General features: G+C 39.9%; 1 protein-coding gene across 3 annotated transcripts in view; it reads left to right on the forward strand.

The window, feature by feature from the left end:
* FGD6 (FYVE, RhoGEF and PH domain containing 6) overlaps positions 1-23,149 on the forward strand; it is a 74,669-nt gene that overhangs the window by 37,790 nt on the left and 13,730 nt on the right. For 2 of the 3 annotated variants that reach the window (XR_008467210.1, XM_054207433.1), the window contains exons 6-14: positions 4,570-4,721; positions 5,561-5,717; positions 6,998-7,085; positions 12,682-12,732; positions 15,228-15,286; positions 15,396-15,467; positions 15,962-16,030; positions 17,702-17,785; positions 18,963-19,042. Coding sequence is in view for 2 of the 3 variants with exons in the window: in XM_054207433.1 (XP_054063408.1) it covers positions 4,570-4,721; positions 5,561-5,717; positions 6,998-7,085; positions 12,682-12,732; positions 15,228-15,286; positions 15,396-15,467; positions 15,962-16,030; positions 17,702-17,785; positions 18,963-19,042 (812 nt within the window). In the remaining variant the exon portion in view is untranslated. The remainder of the gene's footprint in view (positions 1-4,569; positions 4,722-5,560; positions 5,718-6,997; positions 7,086-12,681; positions 12,733-15,227; positions 15,287-15,395; positions 15,468-15,961; positions 16,031-17,701; positions 17,786-18,962; positions 19,043-23,149) is intronic. The other variant, XM_054207447.1, reaches the window with a different exon arrangement.

Genomic DNA, 23,149 nt, shown 5'->3' on the forward strand with positions numbered 1-23,149 from the left:
ATTATTGTAAAAAATTAACTATCTTACATTGTTAAAGACTTATAAATGATTTTACTGCCTGAGAAAAAAGGTGTGGAACTACTTGACAGTTTTCCAGAAGCCATCTCATATGTTTGGAAAATGTCACGATCCACACTTACTCATAGTCTTCACTAACTATCATTGCTATAGTTTAACTTAACAGTTTATGGATAGTAATCTAACTCTAGTTAAGACTGACTATTTATATTTTAAATAATATATTTGTGAAATCTTCTGTAGCCGTATTCCTGGCAGTCGTGTTTACAGTTTGTCACATATAGCCGCCTGGCTGTTCCCCAGAGCGTGAAACTTCCTCCCCTTCCCTCCTCCCCCTCTGTAGGATGTGTGTCTGTGTGTTCCTTGAAAAGCGTCCAAGCGCAAACATATTTTTTCCCTTAAACTGATATTTGAGCTATCTGCAGGTGTATTTAGCTGGGAGTTGTACCTCAGCGGAAGGGATTATGGCTTATTTTTGCTTTGCTGATGGTATGTTCTAAGAGAGCCGATCCAAGATGAATATTGGTTGAAGCCCTAGGAGTAAAATACGTGACCACGTTTAGATCATGTAGTTCTTTCTATTCCAGCTAAGTTTACAAGAAGCTTTAATTTCAACCAATTGAAATGGTCTTCTTTCAGTTATTAGATACCTGAAGGTACATTTAACTCAGTCAGCAGCTGAGCGAGGGTTTAGTCTGGTCAAGTACCTATTTTGGTTTCCAACTAAACCTTGTTCCTTTGCTGCTTAGATGGAGGCGGGCAGGTCACTTCGCGGCGTGCTGGGAATCCTCCGGTGGAAAGAACTGAGGGGGATCGTGAGTCAGGCCTTTGCAGAGGGGAAGTGCGTGGGCTGGTCGCAGATGATTCACAACAGGGTTAGAATTATTTCAGATATCACGGCCCTTCGCTTATTTAAGGAAGCTGCGTTGAAGGAGGGGTGGGAGGAAACAAAAGCAGCAATGGTGGTATCTTCCTCAAATGTTGATTAAAAGCTGCACAGCTCTAGGGGGAGTGTATACTAATAGAATAAATAAAATTCCCTAAACATTTTCAAGCTGGGAATGTTTCATCAGGCAGTAATTCAGTGACAATATGTACTCGTAAGCCTTTAAAACTGCCGAAACTAGATTTTCATATGGACAAGTAGACAGTGGATTGCTGTCTTAGTAGAGAATAAACTAAGACTGTTTCTGATTTGGAAAGAACATGTTTTCCAGGGATGGTGATGAGTGCCGGCCTCTTAAAGTAGCTGCGTGAAGACAACTGCTTTTGCCAAAGCAGTAAAAAGTGGTATCAGAAGATTATTGTTGGGCCAGAATATAATGTAGAACTAGAAGCTGTAAACCAGCACTTGAGAAAGTGTACAATGGCCTCCCCCCTTCTGAAAAGAAAATTATCCTGATATGAAGCAGGGATGATTCAGTATAACTAACATAATCTTTTGTTTTCTGTCATGCAGCGTATGAAACTTTCATCTAGAGTTGGAAATAGTGTTTTTTGGTGAAATAAGCACATTAATTCCAAAGCATGGCAAGTTGTTTTTTTGGGGTTTTTGTTTTTTGTTTTTTTTTTTTTTTTTAATGAGCAAGATTGTAATATTTGAAATGCTCATTTTTACTTAGAAAATCCCTCTCTCTAAAATTCACTGTAATGGATTGCTGCATTGCTTCAAACAGAATAATTTCTAGGACAACGCAGGTGATTGTCTTTGAAATGATGATGATGATGAAAAGACTGATGAAAGGACTGTTCTTCAGCAGTGTTACATAGTACTATATGCTAAATATGCGTGTAATACAAATCACTTATTCTAGCTATGTAGATATCAGAGCAATGCATATATTATTAACAACAGCAATTCTGTTTTTATTTAGCAGTAAATGGATTTAGTTTTAGAAGGAATTAGGTTCTGGTGTGTTAAATGACTATTACTGCAGTTTCTAATTTTTAAGTCATTCACCTACTTGTATAAAAAGTTGTCCTTGTCTGAATACCTTCCAGCATTTGGAGTGAAACTTTTTAAGTTAACGTATTTTACATTTGGTAATTAAACCAGACCTATTCTATGTTTTGTGCTTTTGGATAAGAAATGACTTTCTCAGAAGGCCAGTACCTTCAAGTGTAAACACTGTTAACTCTAACCTTGTTACATTTGTTTGACTTTTCCTACCCCTACTCCTCAGGCATGTGCCCTTTGCCTTCAACTCTTAAGTTTATCTCAAGATGAACTTGGCATGACAGTTACTTAACACCCACTGCCAGGTTAAAAATAAATCTTAATATGATTACAGTGACAAATGCATTGTACTGCTTCAGTAGTGAAGACTTGATAATTAAAAAAAAACAAGAAAAAGAAAAAAAAGGCATGTAAGTTCAGCTCTTTTGTTGTTTAGCAGGCTGGTTTGCATCATTTGAAAGCTTCACGTTATCTTTCTTCCCTGCGTTTCCTCTCTGCAGGGCTTCCTCAGTTTACTCAGTTGTGAAGGGGGACAGAGAGGGTGATGAAACAAAATTTTGTTTGGCTTTTTTAATGATAGACTCTTCCATGGTGTGATCCAAAGTCTGATGAAGCTGATGGACTTTGGATCAAGCTAGTCGAAAAACCAAATCTGTATTTGGAAAACATCCTGCAGACTCTTTGAATGCTCTATCTAGAAGTTAAATAAATGCTCTTAACTACAAATGACATTCCTGTCTTATCTACTGGTGCTTAAACCTGGCTCCCTGCTCTCCTTTTATTGTTTGGTCAGGGAAAAGCCTGGGTTGTTGATCATGCTACAGACAAAACTGCTTTTCTTTTCATCGTGCAAGTAAAGTTCTTGTTTCATCCCATGGCCAAGTACATACAGTATACTGTGTGTGCATTTGATGGGGGGGGAGAATATTGTCATAATATGATGATGCATTTTGCATGAAGCTCTCCAGAATGCCTCATTTGAGCTTTTGCCATTGTAATTCCATGTATCATTTCAGTGTTAAGCAATGCCCTAGGGTCAGGAAAACCCATAAGATGCAGCTGGTAGTTAACCCATGTGTCACTAGCCTGCACAGAGGATGTAAAACAGAACATTTCCATATGAATAACACCATCTGTTTTTTAACTCCCTTGCATTTAGTTCTCAGCCTTCCCCCATCACAGCCATCGCCCTGTATCTCCTTTCAGTTTCTTGTCATAACTCTGCCCAGTCACAGCCTTGCTGACCCAGAGGGTCACAAAGCAAGAAAGCGTGTCTGGAGCTTACGCTGCCCAGAGCTGATGTAATGAGGAGAGAGGGCAGGGGAAAGTTGAGACTTAAGTTTAAGAGACCCTAAATAGTGCCAGATGCTGGACTGATGAAGTAGCTAGTAAGACCTATAGTAGTAGACCTGGGGAGGGGGAAAGAGGGGGCTTAATTTTTTTTTTCTTTTTTTTTTTTCCTAACCTGAGAACCCTACAGATTTTCAAAGGCAGGTGTGGACCCCATATATTTAAAATATAACTCATTGTTGTACTTAGGAACACATTGTTTGGTCACCTTTTTCAAGCCTCCTATAGATCGTGCTTGCATCGTCCCAAACCTAAAAAGAGCTATTACGGGTTGTCTTTTTTCTGCTGTTGCTCTAATTTGAATTTTCTTTTTTGGCTGTTTAGACAGTGTTCTTTCTCAAGTTGAAATGCTAAATTGCTAACCTTTTCTGAAAATTGTGTTTGTATGTGATTAAGGAAAATACCTCACCTAATGGATGCTGAGTTTCATTAGGGATACAATCTTGGCCATACTGACTCGTGTGGAGCCAAGATTTTAATTCTAAACAGTTTAATGAGGACCAATAAACCTCAACTCCATCTATTGGGAGCTGGTTATAGCATAAAAATGCTGCAAGAAGATCCTTCAAGTGTAGGTGGGATTTTCCTCCTCTCTGTAAATGTTTTGAAGGTGCCAATGTTGGTTTTGATCATTATTAACATTTGAAATCTCATGGTTCCTATGTGTTTTTTCAATATATTTTTGTTACGTGTTAATTTTCCTGTATATAGAAGAGCTGCTACGTATAGTAACTTTGTGACACTACATTTTAAATCCAAGAGGCACATCTTCCGAAAGGGCATTTGTAGATGACTTATGAAAACTAGTATAATTTTAACATAAAATATTATGATTGTATGAGTTGATATAACATTTTTGCTTTTTGACACAAATCTTAGCAAGAAGATAGTCAAGGTTCCCAGTATCTTTGCAGTTAGAAGCCTTTTTTCCCCCCATAGTTTCCTTGTATGTAGTACCGGCACATTTCTTAAGGGTGTGTTATAAAAATAATGAACAACTTCTATAGTATGCATACAGCAGCAAGAAAGTAAAGCTGCAGTGTCAAACCAAAGGGATTAAAGCAGTCCCAGGGGAGTAAACTGAAGCTGCAGAGAAACCTAACCCAGATGGTACCCGCCTTGCCTTCGGTAATAGGGAGCAGCGCCTGGAATGCCTGCAGAGAGAACACCGTTGTCTGAGTTGGTGCTTTGAAGGCTGTTCGCTCATGGGAACGGGGGGTTCTGTCCTCTTTGTACTCCGGCAGGATTTCCGCGATGCTGTGGCGCATGCCTCTAGGCAGCTTGGAAAGCCAGTGATTGAGGACAGAATCCTGAATCAGATCCTGTACTACCTACCTCAGCTGTACGAACTCAACCGGGACCTCCTGAGGGAACTGGAAGAGCGATTATCTCACTGGTGACTATCAATAAAGGGATACCACTCCTTTGATGTTGTTGAAATTTATCTGTGGGGCTTATGTGACTCCATGTGACCACAGTTTGACTCTTGTTTGTGTTTCACGTGCCTTCTTAAATGACAGAATTGACTTTGAAAGTATAGGAGATAATTTTCTGTTTAGATGTACTTGTTGCCATTTGGATGTATCCAGAAAGGTCCAGAAGGCATGCCAATACACAGTTTTAGCAATCACACTTTTTTATTTAAAATTTCATTTTTAATTGAAAGTTCTGGTCCCTGCATGTGTATGATAAGTAGACTGATTGCATCAGAGGAAAAGGAGGCTGTCCTGAAGACCAGTTTGCATTTTAAAGGTAGTTGAGATCTTCTAACTAGACACAGCACTGATTGACAGCCACAATCCCACTGAAGTCCATTCTCAGTTACACTGGTGGCTGGATCTAAATCGGCTATACAAAGCCTACTGACAAAGGCACTGAGATGGGTGAAGACTGTAATCCCGCTTGCTATTAAGGGACGGAGACTGCATCCTGAAATTTGAAGATCTGTCTCCTCAGAAATCCAGCTTGTACTAAAGTGTTCAAATGGCTCAAGACCATGTTAAACAGACTATGTATTAATTGGTTTTCATCTAACACTAAACTAGTGTGTCAAGGTGTGCCTGGGAAGGTTTTTCGGAGTAGCTACGGAGATGGGTGTCTATCTGCTGAACTGTGAGTTTTTTGTTCAGAACATAAACCAGCACATCTTATTATGAAAAAGATTGATGTTCTGCTGTAGGGTTAAGACCTACACTCATTTTAGCTCTTTCTAATTGTTCTGGTTTTTGTTTCTAGGCTTGAACATCAAAGAATTGCTGATATATTTGTTAAAAAGGGTCCCTACTTAAAGATGTATTCAACTTACATCAAAGAATTTGATAAAAATGTTGCACTATTAGATGAACAGTGTAAGAAGAACACAGGCTTTGCTTCAGTAGTCAAAGACTTCGAGGTACTGTAGTCTTTTGTAAGATATATCCTATTTTGTGTCTTTTCAGCAGTTGTGATTCCCCATAAGGCTTTAGAGACTATCCTCCAATTTGTCTGGGTTTTCTTTTTTTATTATTATTTTTTTTTCCATTTTTTTTTTCTGCACTCTTGGCTTGAGACTTAGTAGGATGGAAGAGGAAAGAAGTAAATTCAGATTTTGTGAAGTAACTAGTGATTTTGGCTACCACTGTGACATCTGATTTGAAAATCAAGGACCTTGATTCGGAAAAGGCAGCACTTGCTACAAATTGTGTCAAAGACACATTAACAAAATCTCCAGCTGCTTTTTTTTAGTTTTGTCGCCTGATCGTACTGTGCACTGATTAACTGTCCTATTTTAACCAGGTTGATTTCTCTGCCACATCATAGGGCAGTAGCTGCACTCATGGGAAGGGTGTTTCATTTCAGTTGGTAACATTAAAAAAGTGAATTTTCTCATCTGCGTCTTTCTAGAAGTTTCAAACCCAGTACACGCAGCAATCAGATGAAACCTGATTCACGTCCCTAAGAGCATTGCCAGATTTTTACATAACAGCCTTAAAACAAATCAGAGAAGAGGCGCGAGCTCTCTAAGCACATGATCCACATAAACTGTGAATTTGCCTCCTATTACACGGGCTTCCCCTTGGGTGATCCCTGCTCTGTTTGCTTACGAGTGGTTAGAAAGGCTGCTTACGGTGGGCAAAGGAAGAATTTGAAGTAGTCAGCAAAGACAGGAAGAAGAAAAGAGGGCTTTCTAAAGACTCACTGTTTCACATGCACATTATTTTGAATGCAAACTGAATATAATTAACATTTTTGAAGCATCGATCTTTTAATTTTGCGTTGTCTTTAGAGGTGTGGATTAATTAAAACTACTTCAGTGAACACCGCTGCCTTCTCTGCCTTTCTGCCTGATGGACACTGACAGCAATTACAAAGGAGCACGTTGTCCTTGCCGCTGGTGTTTCCTTTCTTTCTGGGAAGCTTCACCTCTCTTCCTCATAAGCAAAAGCACCCATTTTGAATCTAGAGAGAGTATGGAGTGCTTACTGATGTCTTTTAACTCACGATTAATTTTGCATTCAGTCTTGCACACAGGGAAATACTTGCTCTATGGTGCAGCGTTTAATACTGCGATAGTAGCACCTTTTAAAGATAAAGCTTATCTGATGGAATCACTAATTGTTTGCAGGTATGATTTCTTTTTCTGGAACCCTTGACTACCACAGAATCGTTACTTATTTTGGGTGTTTCTTTCAGATGAGCCCCCGCTGTGCTAGTCTGGCCCTCAAGCACTACCTGCTCAAGCCGGTTCAGAGGATTCCCCAGTACAGGCTCCTGTTGACAGGTACGGTCAAGCTCTTTCGCAGCCTTAAGAAGCCAGTCTTCACACGTCCCAGGAAACTTGTTTTCAGGCGGTTGTATCCATCTGTAAAGCGTGTTTATCCGACTTCAGATACGTGAGGCTTTTTTGAAAACGTGGCGTGGGTCTAGAGGCTTTCTTTGTTAGTATTGATTGCAGTAAGACACGCAAGCGAGGTGCTAAGATTCCCAACGCCGTGGTGTGTTCTCTGATGGTACATTCAGCAGTACTTGGAAAACATGAAACCTTGGGTGGGTTTTGTTTGTTTCTGTGGTAATAGAAGCCTGTAATTTCCTTAGAGGGTTGGAATGCTCCTGTTGCGCTTTGGGTTTGAGGTTTTCTTGGTGGATTTTTGTTGTTTGTTTGTTTTTTTAACAAAGAAAAAAGGTAGTATGGAAAATTGGAGCTAGGAGAAGGAAGTGAAAGGTGTCTCTGCAACTGTGAACTTCTGCAAGTAGCTTCTCCATTTCTCCCCCACCCTCCAGGTGTTTTGTCTGTAAAATCCATTTTCTTTAAAGGCAAAAGACGAGTTTTTAGTGTACCTTACCAGTAAGTACTTAAGACTTGTTACAGGGGCATTTCAGGCTGAAGAGCTGGCTTGGGACTAGGAAATCTGGGCTCTGTACCCTGCTCTGGCGCTGGCATGTCTGGGTGACCTCAAGCAAGTCATCTCCATGATGCTGCACTTTCTATTCTGTAAAAGGAGAGCGATGATAGAAACCGCCTTTGTGAAGTATTTTAAGATGTGTTTGTCGTAAGAGGGGGATGGCTCCTGTAAGGATTTGGAAATACTTAAGGCATTGTTTTTGAAAGTCATTGCTTCTTGATGAGCAATTTAAAAATAGCTTCTGTTTATGTAGTAACTGCAAAATAAAATGCTCTGTGACCTTTTTTTTTTTGGCTCTGTAGCAGCTTGTTGGCGTTTCCCCAGCAAGTACTTAGACTAGTGATGCTGTGGGGAGATACAGACTTAAGTGTTATACAGCAGTTACCAAGATATTTACGTTGACTGTTTTCATTTGAATCATCTCATTAAAGTCACAGGTGTTGAAAAAAGGGTGAAAAGCCCTTATTAAGTGTAGGGGAAAATCTTAGTGGCTCTTAATTGATGAAATCAAGCCATAAAATGTCATTTGAGGAGTTGCTTTATATTTTAAAAGGATACTGACTTAGGGCATGGTATGGACTTGTTATAGACTCCAAAATCAGCGAAGCTTTGGATAAGTTCAAAGGTTTTAATTAAAAACGTTGAACAGAGGATCAGGATGGGGTAAATGCCTTTGTCAATATATATAGGAAAGCGAGAGATGTCAGGGGTGAATGGCACTGAAACAAAACTCCCGTGTTGAAGGGGAATTCCTTGTGACCATTAACTGTCATTGTGGCTGGGACAGGCTGTTCTAGACCTGAAAAAACCTCATTATGTGGTGATGGGGGTTGCTGTGGGTGTCCCTGGTCTGCAGACCTTACTGTGGCTGCCCGGCTTTAAATACACCTGCAAATGCGAATGCTATTGACAGGGATGGGATTGCAATGCTGGCTGCTGATTTAGAAAAGTAATTTTCGCTTGTTCTATGGGAGCAATAAAAGAAGTCAGACTGAGAATTTAATTATGCTGGGGCTGGGGGGTGTTATTTGGGATCTGTTTCCTTTTCAGCCTGTTCCATCTATCATGCATTTCTGTTTTCCTTGAGATTCTCACTCTTTGATATCTCTGTGGATGACCTATCTGCTCTGTTACCTTCCAGCAGCTCTATAGAAATCTCTATAGAAACTTGTGCTGCAAATCCTTTGGAGGACACGCAAAATATTTGGATGTATGGCTGCAGTGGGCGAGATGCAGGGATGCGGCAGCCGCCCAGAGCAAGGACGGGGAGATCTGTGGGCAAGAGAGGAGGGGGCAGCGGGTAAGAGCAAGGGAGCGAAAATAATCCAGGAAACGAAGCTGCTCGGCCTGAGTCAGCAGGGATTTCTTCCTATTTAGATGTTCTGTGTCAGTGGGACAGCTTTGTACTGGTAACCTGCTGCTCCACGGTCACATCACAAGATTGTTGCTGTGCTTTGAAGTGGAGTTACTTTTCTGCGAACAAAAGCAGGAGCAGGTGGACTCGTAAATCAGCCAAGGAGAGGCGCAGCTCAGCTGTGTTTCTCCTTAATTATACAGCTGCTCCCGTCCAGCAAGTGAACTTCCGCTTCCCCACATACTGGCCCCGAGCTCCATGCAGCAAATATTAATGGGGTTTGGGGGAGGTTAATTAGAGGCCTCTGATTTCTAATAGAAAGAAACGGAGGAGAGGTGATTCTCTCCTCCCGAAAACCTCCGATTCGAGTAGATGACTTGAGACTGTACAATATGTATGAACAGGCTCTCCATTGTCATAGGATAAGCCTCTCTCCTCTTTTTTTTTCTCAATATAAGGTTTGCGGGGAGAGAGTCTTTTATTATCCTTAACTGGGGTGTAGTGAGGGGAGGCCGGGGGGGGGGGGGAAATAAGCCTTTGAGCGCACTGCTCCTTTTGCAGCTCGGAAATAGAGTTGTCAGGCTTGAGGCCAATTACGTGTTGGGGAACAATTGCTTTGAGTTTAACTTAATTAAATTAGACAACCTGAGACAAAAAAATAGTTAATGAAGCAGAAGAGAATTTTTAGCAGGGGAAGAAGTGATAGTTGCTGCCCCCCAGCAAGGAGGAGGAGAGAATTGCTGGCTGCTGTCAGGTAGAAGCAGGGCATGAGGAAATGTTGTTTGTCACAGAAACAGTACTTGTGTGCTTTTGTGTTCATTTTCGTTGTTTTTTGGGGTATCCAGCAGAATTATTAATTTCAGTCTGCCTTTCTGAAGGTATGCTTAAGGTCTTGCTAGGCTGAACAACTACAGTACCTTCCAAAGGGGAAAATTTTTGGCAAAGACAGCAGATACCATTCCACCTTAATATTTGACTTATGTATTTATTTTATCTAGGAATATTTTTGCTAAATTTTTACTGTAACGTTATTCATGTCTGTGAAATCCTCTTGTCTGCTTAGTTTAAGACAGTACCTCCAGAAAGTTACTGCAAGCACAGAATTTCCACTGTGTATTCACAGACTAAAAATATCTGTCCAAATACTTCTCTGAAGCTGAGTTTTAGGTATGAACTGAGGTCCACTTACCAGATATACATAGAGAATATTAAGATGCAAATTATGTAAGTATTTATCACTTTCAGTATTTTAAGTTGCAAGTTTTATTGGCTGCTTCAGTCTTGTAGTACAAAAGCTGCCTTCCTTTTTTAAATACAGAATTTTAAATGAATACGCTTTTGTTAAAATCTCCAGTTTTCCTTCTGTTCATTGATGATATGGTTTAAAATGTTCGAAGATATCCATCAAAAAATGTTTTTGAGTGGTGTAAAGTTTTGTTTTGGGGAACATGTAATAAAGCATGAATATACCAAGAAACAATTTTTTTCCCGTGTTGGGTCTCTGGATTTAAGTTTCCAGGGCAATTACTTTGGACATTAAATTTGATGTCTCCATGTACTAGGGACAGTTTCTTAGAGTGCCAGCAGTACATTTGCAGTTGAATAAATCATACCCGCCTCGCCTCTTGTTCCCAGCCCGTAGAGGTGAGCGTGTGCTTGGCAGCTTTAAGAAGCTGATATTTCTGTACAAGCTGTACGGACTTATTCTTTATACTGGGAGGTTCTCACTGGAGTCCTTTGTGCTGACCCCGATGAAGATCACGTTGCAGCTGTAAAGCTTTAACTTGCTTGCTTTATGGTGGAGTCCCAAGACTGCTCTGCCTGGGCAGTATGGCACAGCTCCTACATGAGAGAGCACCCGTCCCGTCGGCAGGGAGGGCAGCTGGTATCAGGTGTGTGACAGGTTCCTCCAGGTTAAACCAAGTTAAAACCCATGTGAACTCTTCTCAGTTCATTTCAAAATACCTCCTGTTGATTCCCCACCCCCCCACCCCCCCCCACCAGCTTCTTACCAGTATAACCCAAGGTGAAGCAAGATGAACTTTGCTTTTAATGGAATATGTATCCACCTAAATATTATGCTGGCACATCTGGTAGCCACTATAGCACAAGATCTTGAGGGATATGAAGGATGCAATATTTACGGAGTGTAGCTAGAGAGGTTTTGGTGCCATGACAGACTTGTCTTAAAAGATCATACATTGACCAATGCCTGATAATGATCAGACAAAACTTTGAGGAGAGCAGAAAGCTGTGGGTGTTCCTGTGGCCCAGCCAGACCTCCCAGTGCTCCCTCCCCACTTCCCTGCAGGAGACCCCATCCAGTTCCTCTTCCTTCACCCCAACCTGCTCTTCATGCTTCTCTCTTGGACCCTCCCTTAGGTCTTTGCCAAGAAATAAAATTTCAGTGCCAAATACTTCTCTTCCTGTAGTTCTGTTTTTCTCAAAGCTTTCATTAACTATGACACTATTTCTCACTTTTTGTAGCATTTCTACTGGAGTAACGTGTTTCATAATTCCCTTTTATTTTTGCATAAGGAAAAGATTATAATACACTGAGCGGTCTCCAAGGGGCATGTATGAAGCAAGACATCCTATGAAGGCAGGAACAATTGGCTCCTGATTCCTCTTGAGTAAAAGGATGAATCTGGGTAGGGCAAGCATATGGGAGTTGAATTATTTCACTCCTACATGAAACTTGTACAACCACAAAGCTAAAATTGAATGCTTGCTAGATCACATATGATTACTTTTCCGTAGATCTGCTAGAATCTTAATACCTCATTTAAAGGTAATTATAAATCAGTATTTGTTGATATTATCAATCTACCATCTATATTTCTTTGAAAGTTTATTATTTTGTTTCTTTCCATTTTAAGCAGTTCAAAATTGTGGAGAATAGATGGTTGACCTTTTACTGAGGATATATATTAATCTTTGACAGGATATTGTACTTTTTGGTGAACTGGACACTAGACCAGGCAATGGAAACTCGAGGGGGATGTTTTCTTGTATAGTCATACATTTAGAGTTAATTTTAGCTGAGTAAAATAGATTTTAAAACTACCAAGACTTTAATGGATTGAGGGTGCCATCTCCTGGTTGAGGAACTAAATTTATAATTGAAAACCAAAAGTGCCTATTTGAACGGTGAAGGAGAGGTATAATACTTTTATGATTGAAAAATACTAATCATAATCAGATCTTCTGTAATGGAACACTCTTTTCTTAGCTCCTATAGACAAGTTAGGTGCTCAGGAAAATTTCTGTGATCTTCAAAATTTTTTGCATCAGCTTCAAAGTAAAAGATTGCAAGTGTGTAGTTATTTTTCAGTTGCTTGTTTTATTCTGGAATAATACGTACAGAGTATCATTTGTCTTTGGAGAAGGGCGCTGCTTCAATAATCTTCTCTGAGCAAGAGATGATATACTTTCATTACGGAAAAGCTAGTTTTCCTTATGTTACTACTGTGACAGATTTGAAAGATTAAGTAGCTGATCATTGTGGCATAGGTCTGACTGAAAAGCAGATTTCCAGGAAAAAGGTTGTTTTTACTACTTTCTGGTGCTGTTTATTTCTTTAACAAAACTATCTCAGTATTATTTTTTTCTTTATACAGATTATTTAAAGAATCTTGTGGAAGAATCTGCAGACTATAGGGATACTCAAGGTAAATGTCTCTTTAGATTAAAGAAATAACATCTTACATACATACGATAATGTTTCTAAATTTTAAATGCATGCAAAATGCTCAGTAATAGAAACGTTTTCTAGTTAGTTCTAAGTTTCTCAGCAGAGATACTGAAAGATTGCAAGCTTGTATTTCAAAAATGTTTGGAGCTTACAGTGGTGTCAGCTCACCCTTGAGTTGAAATGAAGAGATAAGAGTGAAGTTGCACAGGCAGCTTAAGCAGATATTTTGGGCACTGCTATTGAGAGAGACAATCTTTGCATCTGTAGACCTTTCATGATAGGCAGTCTGGTCTACCAGCTGCTCTCCCCCAGCTATGAGCCTTTCTGGCTGCCTCCTCTCTCTTTGTGCCAGGACAAGTGTTTGTGTGGTGGAAGTGCACAAGATCAAGGAGCTGCTCTGGGTTATATTTAACGTGAGGAGTTCTACAGTTTGACTTGTCACATGTTGCACAAACACAAGTGACTTCCACAACTTTGCCTGCATATGGGGGGAAAGGAGATGCAAGGAAATGAGAAGGAATGGTTGGTGATGGAAGTGGACAGGACTACGTTTCATGGTAGTTTGGGATTAAGCTGGTTTAACTCAAGTGTAGCAATGCAATGCACATTCAGACTATTTCCTTCTTCCATGTGTGGGCCTCAGGAGCAGTACTAAAAATGCTCCTAGTTCACGTTTCCATTTCATTTGCGTGAGCCCCTGTCACTTATTTCAGTCTCTTTAGTGACATTTGTGCAAGCCCTAGGTTTGTGCAAGACTAGAGTTGGTTATGGTTAGTATTATTGGAAAATAACCCCAAAGAACACAATTCTTCCTGATGACCTTCATTTGAATACATTACTCCAGCTAAGTGGTATAAGAAATGGAATGCTCTTCCCTGCCAAAAACCACTTTGTTTATGGACTTTGACCCTATAGATTATTTTATGTTGTTGTTTAGATTTGCTTAGTCTTGGCTGTATAAGTAGCCCTGAGATCCTGGAATTTTCCCTTAATAACCAGCGAATTTTCTCTAACAGTCTTCAATCTTTGTTGAAGTCAATGAGTAAAATTTTTAGTTTTTAATAAATATAATAGCTGACAGATGAAGCAAAGTATAACAAAAAATTCAGGTACTCATTCCTGTCTCATGGATTGAGCTGAATTTCCCATCATTTTCTTTCAAGCAGATGGGAGCTGGGGAGTGTTTTGCCTGGAGCAGCTCCAACAGTTCCTAGTAGGAGAGCACCAGCTATTTTTCAGCAGGCTCAGTTGACATCATGACATCTATATCTAAACTTAAAGTCTGATCAAGTGCAAAGTTAACTCTTTGACTCCTGTGCTTGCATTGCCTTGGTTCATGAAAATCTTGAACAAAAATTCTCCTTCGATTGACTTGGAAGAAGCTCTTTGTTCACACCTCAGTTTAGTTTCTTATATGGCTTCATGACCACCTGAACCTTTCACTTCAGAAAGCTGTGTCTTTTAACATGCTGTCTTTCTGAATATGAACTCAACTGCAAGGGAAGCGTATATATTCTATAGTACTAATATTCTAATTACTACCTGGAAAAAAAACCCCAAGGCTTTGGTGTTACATGGTTTGGTAGGCATCTCTGTGGACTTTTAAGCAAATGTAGTTCCTTTATCTGAAGTGCCTGACTGCACTTCAGTTACTCAGAAGGCGCTAAATGCTTCAGAGACTACATTTTATCAGAGCAGTTGTTCTAGCTTTCAATTAAATGAGTCTGGGTTTTTGTTTTTTTTTTCCTACTTAAGTGAATTACAGGTTTTTGGATAAGATCCTTGGATGGGTTCTGTCTCATGTACACTCACTGTTCAGTAATTTACATAATCCTTTTATGTAACCCCTTTTTGCAGTTATACCTTAGTATATATTACAGTCGAGTTGCTAGTTATTAAATATCAGTACTTAATAAAATCCCTTGTCTTTGATAACTCTTCTCTTTCAGAGGGTTTTTTTTTTCTGGTATTAAAAAGTTTGAAATTTAGAAATTTGAACTTTATATTGTTATCTTGAAGTGCAGCAAAACTAAAGGCAGAAGAAAGAAATCACAAAGATTTGGGTGATTTTTCTAGGTAGTCTTCCATGACTGTAAAGTTGTGTAAAATGGAAAAAACTTAATCTCTACATAGTCTCACTTAAAATGTTAACTTTTCTGCTGTAAGTAGAGACATTGAAATTAAAGTAATTCTTTGTGTGGAAAATTACAATTTAATTTTGCTTGCGGACTGTTTTGATTAGCTGTAAGAAATGACTGACTGTTGTTTGAAGCAGTGACTTTCTAGGGCACGCTTATTAAACCATGTTCCAAAGACTCTGGGATCTATGGGAAGTGCTCCTGAATGCAATGACTGTGCTATCAGGTCCTTGAATCTTGGCGTGATGCGGAAGGGCAATATTGTATCTGTGCTTTACGTCACACCAACGCCAACTAGTCTGTATAACCAAAGCGTCATTTCTTCATTCTTCAGATGCTCTAGCTGTTGTCATAGAAGTTGCAAACCACGCCAATGACATCATGAAGCAGGGAGTAAGTATTTTGACTTACAAAGATGGTCGAGTAAAGCTTTTTCTCTCTCTTTTTTTTTTTTTTTTTTTTTTTAGGGCAATTACTCACCTTTTGCTTTTTCTCCCTGTAGGATAACTTCCAGAAACTCATGCAGATTCAGTACAGTTTAAATGGACACCATGAGATCGTGCAGCCAGGAAGGGTAGGTCCTCCAGAAGGCATTCAACAGATTGCAGTGAAAGTGCAGCACAGATGATATGCAAGTGACTGAAGCTGGCATATACTGAGAAGAAAAATGGTCCATCTCTAATTATTTGGTCCTAACAGTCAAATGAATACTGCCACTCCGTGTGTGTGTGGGGGGGTGTTTAGACGTTTATCTGATGAAAACTTATGATTTCTAGAATATGATTCCTTGCCAGATCTCGCAGGCAGATTTTTTTTCCTCAAGCTTAACCTTGTATTTGTCATGGTTTCAAGTGCAGCATGGAAAACTGTAATACAGCCATTCACACTCACTTTCAGAGAAACCTAAGGACGAACAGCCTTTCTCAGAAAGGGAACGTTGAGTCCCCAAACTTCTGCAGCACTTCAAGTGTAGTAGTAATAATGATGATGATGATGAAAAGGTCAGCTTATTTGTACGGCTTGTGCCCTGAAAAGCTAAGTTTTGAATTGCTTGTTTTAATTTGCTAGGTCTTTCTGAAAGAGGGAACACTGATGAAGCTGTCCCGGAAGGTCATGCAGCCACGAATGTTTTTTCTGGTAAGATGCTGTGTATCTTGCTGTGTGCCTAACACTAGTGTAATTTTAAGTGGTCAAAACATTACACCACAAATGTAAGTAATTAATAACTTCAGATAGTGGAAAAAATGACAAGTTGATGCTGTTTGGCTTGCTCATTTCTAATTTAGAGAGATCATCTGTTGCATATGCACTAATTTTAATAGAAAACCATTTAACCATTTCACACTGAAATGTACTGTTTTGAACAACGCGTACTTTAAAATTTGAGCACTTTTATGAGAAGACATTATCTGTAGTAGCGTGAAAACTAAAGCAGTCATTCCATCCCACTTCGCCGTACCAGATCTTAAAACCTACAGCTCCGCTGCTGCTCTTGCATCCTCCTCTCTCTCCCTCCCTCCCTCCCTCCTTCCCCCTCCTCTCCTTCCCCTGTCCAAGCCCTCCTGCATCCTGAGCGGAGCACTGGGCTGGAAGTTAAATGCTGGGTTCTCTTCCTGTCTCTGTTGTGTTTGGTTTTGGAACTTCTGTGCATCTCTGAAGTTCCTGTTTCCACTTGAGCCTTTTGTTTATCTCTTCTATTTAGACAGTAAAGCAACTGTTGCCCTGAGTAATTTGTGGCATTATTGGTCCCCAGTCCTGGCTGAAATCTCTCTTTTAGTTACTATAGTCTTTTAGTACTGTAGTTACTGTAGTAAATATTTCCCTATGTATGTATTCTAAGCTTGCAAGTGCCTGTCTTATGCTCTGGAGATGACTTTGTAGCGTATAAAGCACTGAGATAACTGCAAATGATATCAGTTAAGGTAATAATCTGAATCTGGTGCTGTCTCAAGCTTGACTTCCCAAATCAGATGTTGCTAATTTTAGTGTCTCTAGCTCAGATTTTCTTTCTTTTTGTTTTTTGGGTTGGTGGTTTGGTTTTTTTTCTTTTCTTTTTTAGATCTAAAAGGTGCAGGCTAGTGTTTATACCTTTAGACACTTAAGCGGTGATTTTTCCATTGATCATGTTGTGAAGATTTAGCAAGGCTCATGAAGCACTTGGTTATTTTGCAAAGAACCGCATAGCAAAAACTCATGGGACAATTCAGTTTTCTAGTCTGTGCTTACGTGCAGTAAATGAAGTTTGGATCCATGTGTTGAACAACACAGAAAATAAAAAAAAAATAATCTTAAATTCAGTAAGTGCACTGAATGAAGCCAGGTCTGGTAGAACAGGAAATAAACAGTAGATGCACACATAAGCTGGTAAAATTTGCATGGTACATATGGATAAGTTTGTCCTTATAATCATAAACTGCTAATCTTAATTCTGCTATCTTGTGAGTTTCTGGAATGTTTTGTTTTGTTTGAATGGTTAATTCTAATATCCTTTTAAAATAGTTTGTTAAACAATATAGCTGCGTACACGAGAAACATTTTTGTCCTTTTTGACAGCCTGTTCTTTGACATCCGCGGACTGTTTACTGGTGTGCTAAATGTATATTTACACAAGGAAGATATAAATAGACACCTATTGTTATCTAAATTCATACATGAAAATGTTTCTTGTGGCCTAAGTGGAATAATAGGAAGTAGAAGATGCCTTTCCGGACAGTTGATCTCAGTTCTGTACTTCCACTAAAATGCATCTGAAATTATCTGTCTCTAAACAGTCATTAGTCATTAAAAAGCATTGCTTCTATGTTACAGTTCAATGATGCCTTGTTGTACACGACTCCAGTTCAGTCAGGGATGTATAAACTCAACAATATGCTGTCGTTGGCTGGAATGAAGGTGAGTCACTTGTTAAAATGTGTCTTTCTCCAAACCTATTTAAACTCAGGCCTTCAAATTTTCATAGCACAACTATGTTTATCATTGGAAACAGATATTAAAGATGCTTGTGTTACAGAGGTATCCTACAGGCTTAACCTTTCTTGCATAATATCATCTGTGGGATTTGCTGCCTAAGTTTCCCTAAAAGACTCTGTTGCCACAGGATCATCTCACCTGCATTTCATCCAGTATTGGCCTGCTCTGAAATAGCCTGCCTACTGATTATTTTTTTTATTGTATTTTGTTTAGAATGCCTCACTCTTGCCTTGTAGATGCTTTTTATTGACCACACCCAGAGATTAGGCATCTCTGCCTGATAAGCTTCTGATGGATCAAATCTCTATGGTTTATAGAGATCTGCTAACTGTGGGGGAAGATACGGCTTTTGTTTCTAAGTCTTTGTGAAAAGCATCAAAGTTAAACCCTCAGCCCCTCTGGGTAGTGATAAGGGACATGCATGCCATGTATTGACTCGGTCTCTGACATGACAGTCGGTGGGAACAACGAACTGTTGCCTTGGGAATTGAGTAACTTGTCTCTGGTCCTGTCAGAGAAGAGCACAAATCCAGCTGCAGTGCAGATCTGGCGCCCAGCTTCAAACTTTCACAGGCAGAGCTGCAAAAGCTCTTGTGCCAGCAGATGTCTCGTGGTGGCTCAAAACCACTCTTAACTTCTAAACCTCCTTATGTTTGAAACTTGGTAGCTCAGAAGGATCAGCAGGGTGATTCAGCCCTTGGGGGTATGGGGCAGGTGCCCACTCTGGGGTACACTGTGGGCTACATGTTGTCCTGCAGCAGCAGCAGTGCCTTTTTTTGCCTAATTGCAAGAGGTCCTTGGAGGGCAATGGGTCTGGGCATGTTGAAGCACAGCAGGAGGTGTCTGACAGCATTTCAGCTTCAGTCCCCTGGATGTCTCCAGTGTTTGCATGGGGCCACAGTGAAATAAAATGGTGGGCTGCCAGGTAATCTTCCTGTAGCTGGGCACTCTGGATTGGTGTACGATTTCCTGCTTTAGAGGTTTTTCTTTCCAGCGTAACCTTCTGCAGTAAAAACGTAAGAGATTTTATAGTAAGTAAAACTAAAGCAACTATAAAAGTACCATTTCAGTTTCAATATAAAATTTTTTCTCCCTGAAGGTTAAAAAGCCAACCCAGGAAGCGTATCAGAATGAACTGAACATTGAAAGCGTAGAGCGATCCTTCATTCTTTCAGCAAGGTAAGTCTTACAGTTGAATAATGATTTTAAAACTGTGTGGTTTCAAACAGGCCACTTAAGTTTTTTATAGCTTATTTTGCATTTACGTAATGAAAAGTTACCCTTGGCTAGAGGAATTACAGAATAGAGGGAGTGACAGATGGGTGTCTGGTAATAAGGTAGGCTTTGTTCTAGTTTACTTTTGTTCACATTCAAAATCCGATTTTGAAAATTTAAGTTTATTTTTAAATAACTGGCAGAAGGGAAGCCTGGTCAGGGGTAATAAGTTTCATAGATAGGAGATGAATTTGTAGTCTCTAATACAGTTCACCCTGACTTGTAAGGAAGACTGCCCACTGTGAGGTGATGAATAGAAGCACAAAGGCTAGAGTAAATGTGGCTGGTATTTGAGCAATTTGGGCTTAAGGCTGCAGCTGGTAGGGATTCTGCTGTCCTCAAGACAGTTAACTGTTAATCAGAGCGAATAAAACTCTTGCTTGGTTCCTCCTTTTCAGCTTAGCTACGCCTTCAGAAACTCTAAGTAAATTGAAAAATTATCCTCTTGCTGCCCTTCCTTGAGAGGAACAAGAATTAAAATTGTTTCCGTTCAGTTAGTTTTAGGCTTTGCTTTTCACTATTTTTTTGTTTTTCCAAAGTTACTGATATGCTCTGTCAGTGCATTAACAGGACAGGATATGAAGCATATATGACAATAAATTTTGATATTATTATTGGTAACTAATATAAATTGGAAGAAGTCATTCTGGTCTTCTAGCTAAAATAGCAGTATAATTGAAACAAGAAAGGGATCTCAGTGAACCTGAAATTATGGAAATGGCAGCAATTACTGGAATGGTGCTTGTCTTTACCAGAAAGCCAAATTCTCCCCGTGGCAGCAAAAGGATATGTGACCACTAAACCAGAGCAGCTCTGATCTGCCTTGACCGAAATGCCTTTAGCAAAAACCTGGTTTTGTGGATTGTTGTTTTTACTGCGTTTGAGTTGGAGTTTTACATGTTCTGACGTTTGTGACAGTGCTGATACCAACGCAGAAAGACATGTTTTCTCTTTTGTTTAGCAAAGCTGAGTAAGGGCAGGCTGCTTCTTTTTATGTGACCTTGTAAATACCGACATGAGGATGTCTGCACAGAGATAGCAGTATCTCTAGCTGAGGGGTAAACCAAGGTTAGCCTCGTCAGAGTAGCCAAAGGAAGTAGCTCAATTGTCTGAGCAGTAGTTATTTATAACAACAGACTTGAAAGGGGTATTTTTGTATTTTTTTCAACATTAAATGTTTCTTACTGTTTTTTTGCACATTGGGGAAAAAAAAGATGCCTTTCACAGTTCAGGGGATGATTCTGCTCCAGTATAATATGAGCAGGTCCGTGCTGCTGAGGTGCCTCGGTGACTGGGTGTCACACAGATACATGAAGACATTTATGAGATTGCAGTAGGCAATGTGCATTTATCTCTGCTTGACTTGAAACAGCATTTCAATTTTAATTCAGTCATTTTAAAAAATTGTAAAAAATCTTTGGAGCTTGTGAAAAGATTATCATCTTGAAATACAACCTACCTATTTTCCACAAAACAGGACAGACTTGTCTTTTTGAGGAACTGATTAAGTGGTAGATTAAAATGAGCTCCTGTGAAACACATGCTGGTCCATAGAGGAAAATCCCTATATATAACATTTTCATCAAATTGGGCAGAGTTAGTGACATGCTTTTTTGTCTTGACCTTGAAATTTGCTGGTATTACCCTCACATTACCAACTAAAGCTGCTCTGATTTGCTCTTTCTTTTTTAGTGTTGTTGATGTTGCATCTTTGGAGAGCGTTCGGCTCTGTTATTTTTATACTTGCTGGAAACTGTGTGCAAGAGCCCTAAGTTACACAACAGTGACATCCCATTTGCTTGGGATGAAGGAGGTGCTGGGGGCCCCGGGTGTGAATGAGGATTTTCAGGTTGTTATCTGTCTGTAAGTGAGGCTTGTGTCTGTGATGATGTAGGAGAGAAACAAGTGAAAAACTAGCAGCAATAGGTGCTGGCATACATTTTTTTCCCCCCAATTAATTATATTGATAAATAAACTGGATGTGAAGAGAATCAGTGTCTCGTCAATACAGACAGTATCTTCCTTTTGATGATGCCGCATTCTAACAGCTTCCTGGCTCCTGTGTGGTAAAAACCTCAATTCCAAAACTGTCCAAATTCATCTTACATACATCAGAGACAAATTTCACCTCTGTGCTTTTTCAAATAATAAGCGTTATGCGGAGTGCACACTAAAGAAGAGATTCTGAAATGCTCCTGGGGGCAGAGCTGAGGAGGGGAGCAATTAAGCTGGTGAAAAATTGCTAGTATTAAACTGTAAGCCCGTTAATAACAGAAGTATAGATTAATGCCTAGACAAGAGTCTTTGTCACTTCAGGTTTATTTTTACTGACTGCGTTAGTATTCCGCGTTATCTAGTCGTGGTTGAGGTTTCAGTTTCCCCGGGATATCTGTGGGAATGTGTATTGTTTTACGTGGTACAATGCGGTATTGTACTAGAAATCTCTTAATCAGAGAAACAAGTTAGCACATCTGCACTGTGCAGAAGTAAAGCTTCGTCCCTGAAAACAATAGTTGTGCCAGCCTGACGTGGTCTGAGGCCAGCTGGCCCCGTCCCCCTCAGTAAGGCTAGCGACGTAAGGATGCCTCATGCAAGACTAGCTCAGCAGGGAGAGGTGCCCTAAGGCTGCGGTCCTGGAAACAAGAGGGGTATCATTCTGCGTGCCCTCCTGGGACCACCGAGCTGCTTACTCCATTGGGCAGCTGCGACGTGTGCTCCTAGTACACACGTTTGCCAGTAGTAACAATTGCTGGGACTCTCTGCAGTCCATTTAAAGTTTCATACTTTTTGTTAAATCGTAAATAAGTAAATAAATAATAATAATAATTTAAAAAAAAAAACACAACACAAAACTAAGAAAACACTGCAATTTTAGTAAACAAAATGACATTTGGAAGGATGCAAGAGATACTGGACCTGCAGCGAGGGAGGTGTCGGGGCTGTGCAGCTGTGGGGGAGGGAGTGCTGGCAGTGACAGCAGAAGAATCGCTGCCTCTTTTGCCGCAGCAAACCATTACATCAGTTCAGTTGCCGATGGCACCGCCTTTGCTCTGAAGTTCTGCAGGACTGTAAACAGCCCTAAAGGCTAGCACTAGCAAACCTACCAAGCGTGAGCTCCCTGGTGAAATATTAGGGTGTAAGCCGTGTAGCTCGTTGTGCGAGCAGCCCTATACGTAGTAATCCCCACATGATGGGGGACGCTTAATCTCCAAAAACTGTGCCAACTTTAAACTTAATTATTTAATATAGTTTTAAGAACCTAATTAAATGTAACCAGATTTTGAAAAAAACAAAGGAGTTGATTAGAGTTATGAATGTTATATAGCTAATGCAGAACAGTTCTTAACAGAGGAGGAGGCAAAGGTAAATAAACTGAACAAAATGTTCCAGTCAGAGTGTGAGATATTGGGACAGACAGTAATATATTGCTTTGCCCTTGCTTGTATCTTATTTCCTCTCCTTTTGTTCTGATTTTGTTGCTGTGTGCAACAAAATCTTTTTTTTCCCCTATACCTCACAGACTTCCCCCAAGTTTACCTTATTGCATTTGTCCCCTCTGACTCGGTATAGTACTCAATTTCAGCCAGTTCAAAACCCCGGCTCAAAGTACTTTCCTTAAAGGTTCAAAGATGATCAAATTCCAAATTCACCCACAGAAGCCTGTGCTGTTGCACACCTAATTTGTGTAAATCATTGTTTTCCTCTTACCTAACTTACCTTTTTATATATTCATCATGTTGAATTGATCAGTTTAAAAAAAAAAATAATTTTTTCGATACTATTTAAGAAGTGGACAATAAAAAAAATTAGTAGATACTGGTTTAAATTTTCAAAGCCCTTTTTAAGCCGGCATGGCATCTTAAACAGGAAATCTAGGTGTTCCTCTGCCACAAAACTCCTTCTTCCTTCCTCAGAGCACCCTCCATGCTGCTGCACAAGTAGCTGTTCATCTGCGTGATGAACCCAGTCGGTAAATTGATCCTGAGGAAGGACAGGTCAATGGCTTGCTTT

This window comes from Rissa tridactyla, chromosome 1, assembly GCF_028500815.1.
Source record: "Rissa tridactyla isolate bRisTri1 chromosome 1, bRisTri1.patW.cur.20221130, whole genome shotgun sequence".
Classification (NCBI taxonomy): domain Eukaryota; kingdom Metazoa; phylum Chordata; class Aves; order Charadriiformes; family Laridae; genus Rissa; species Rissa tridactyla.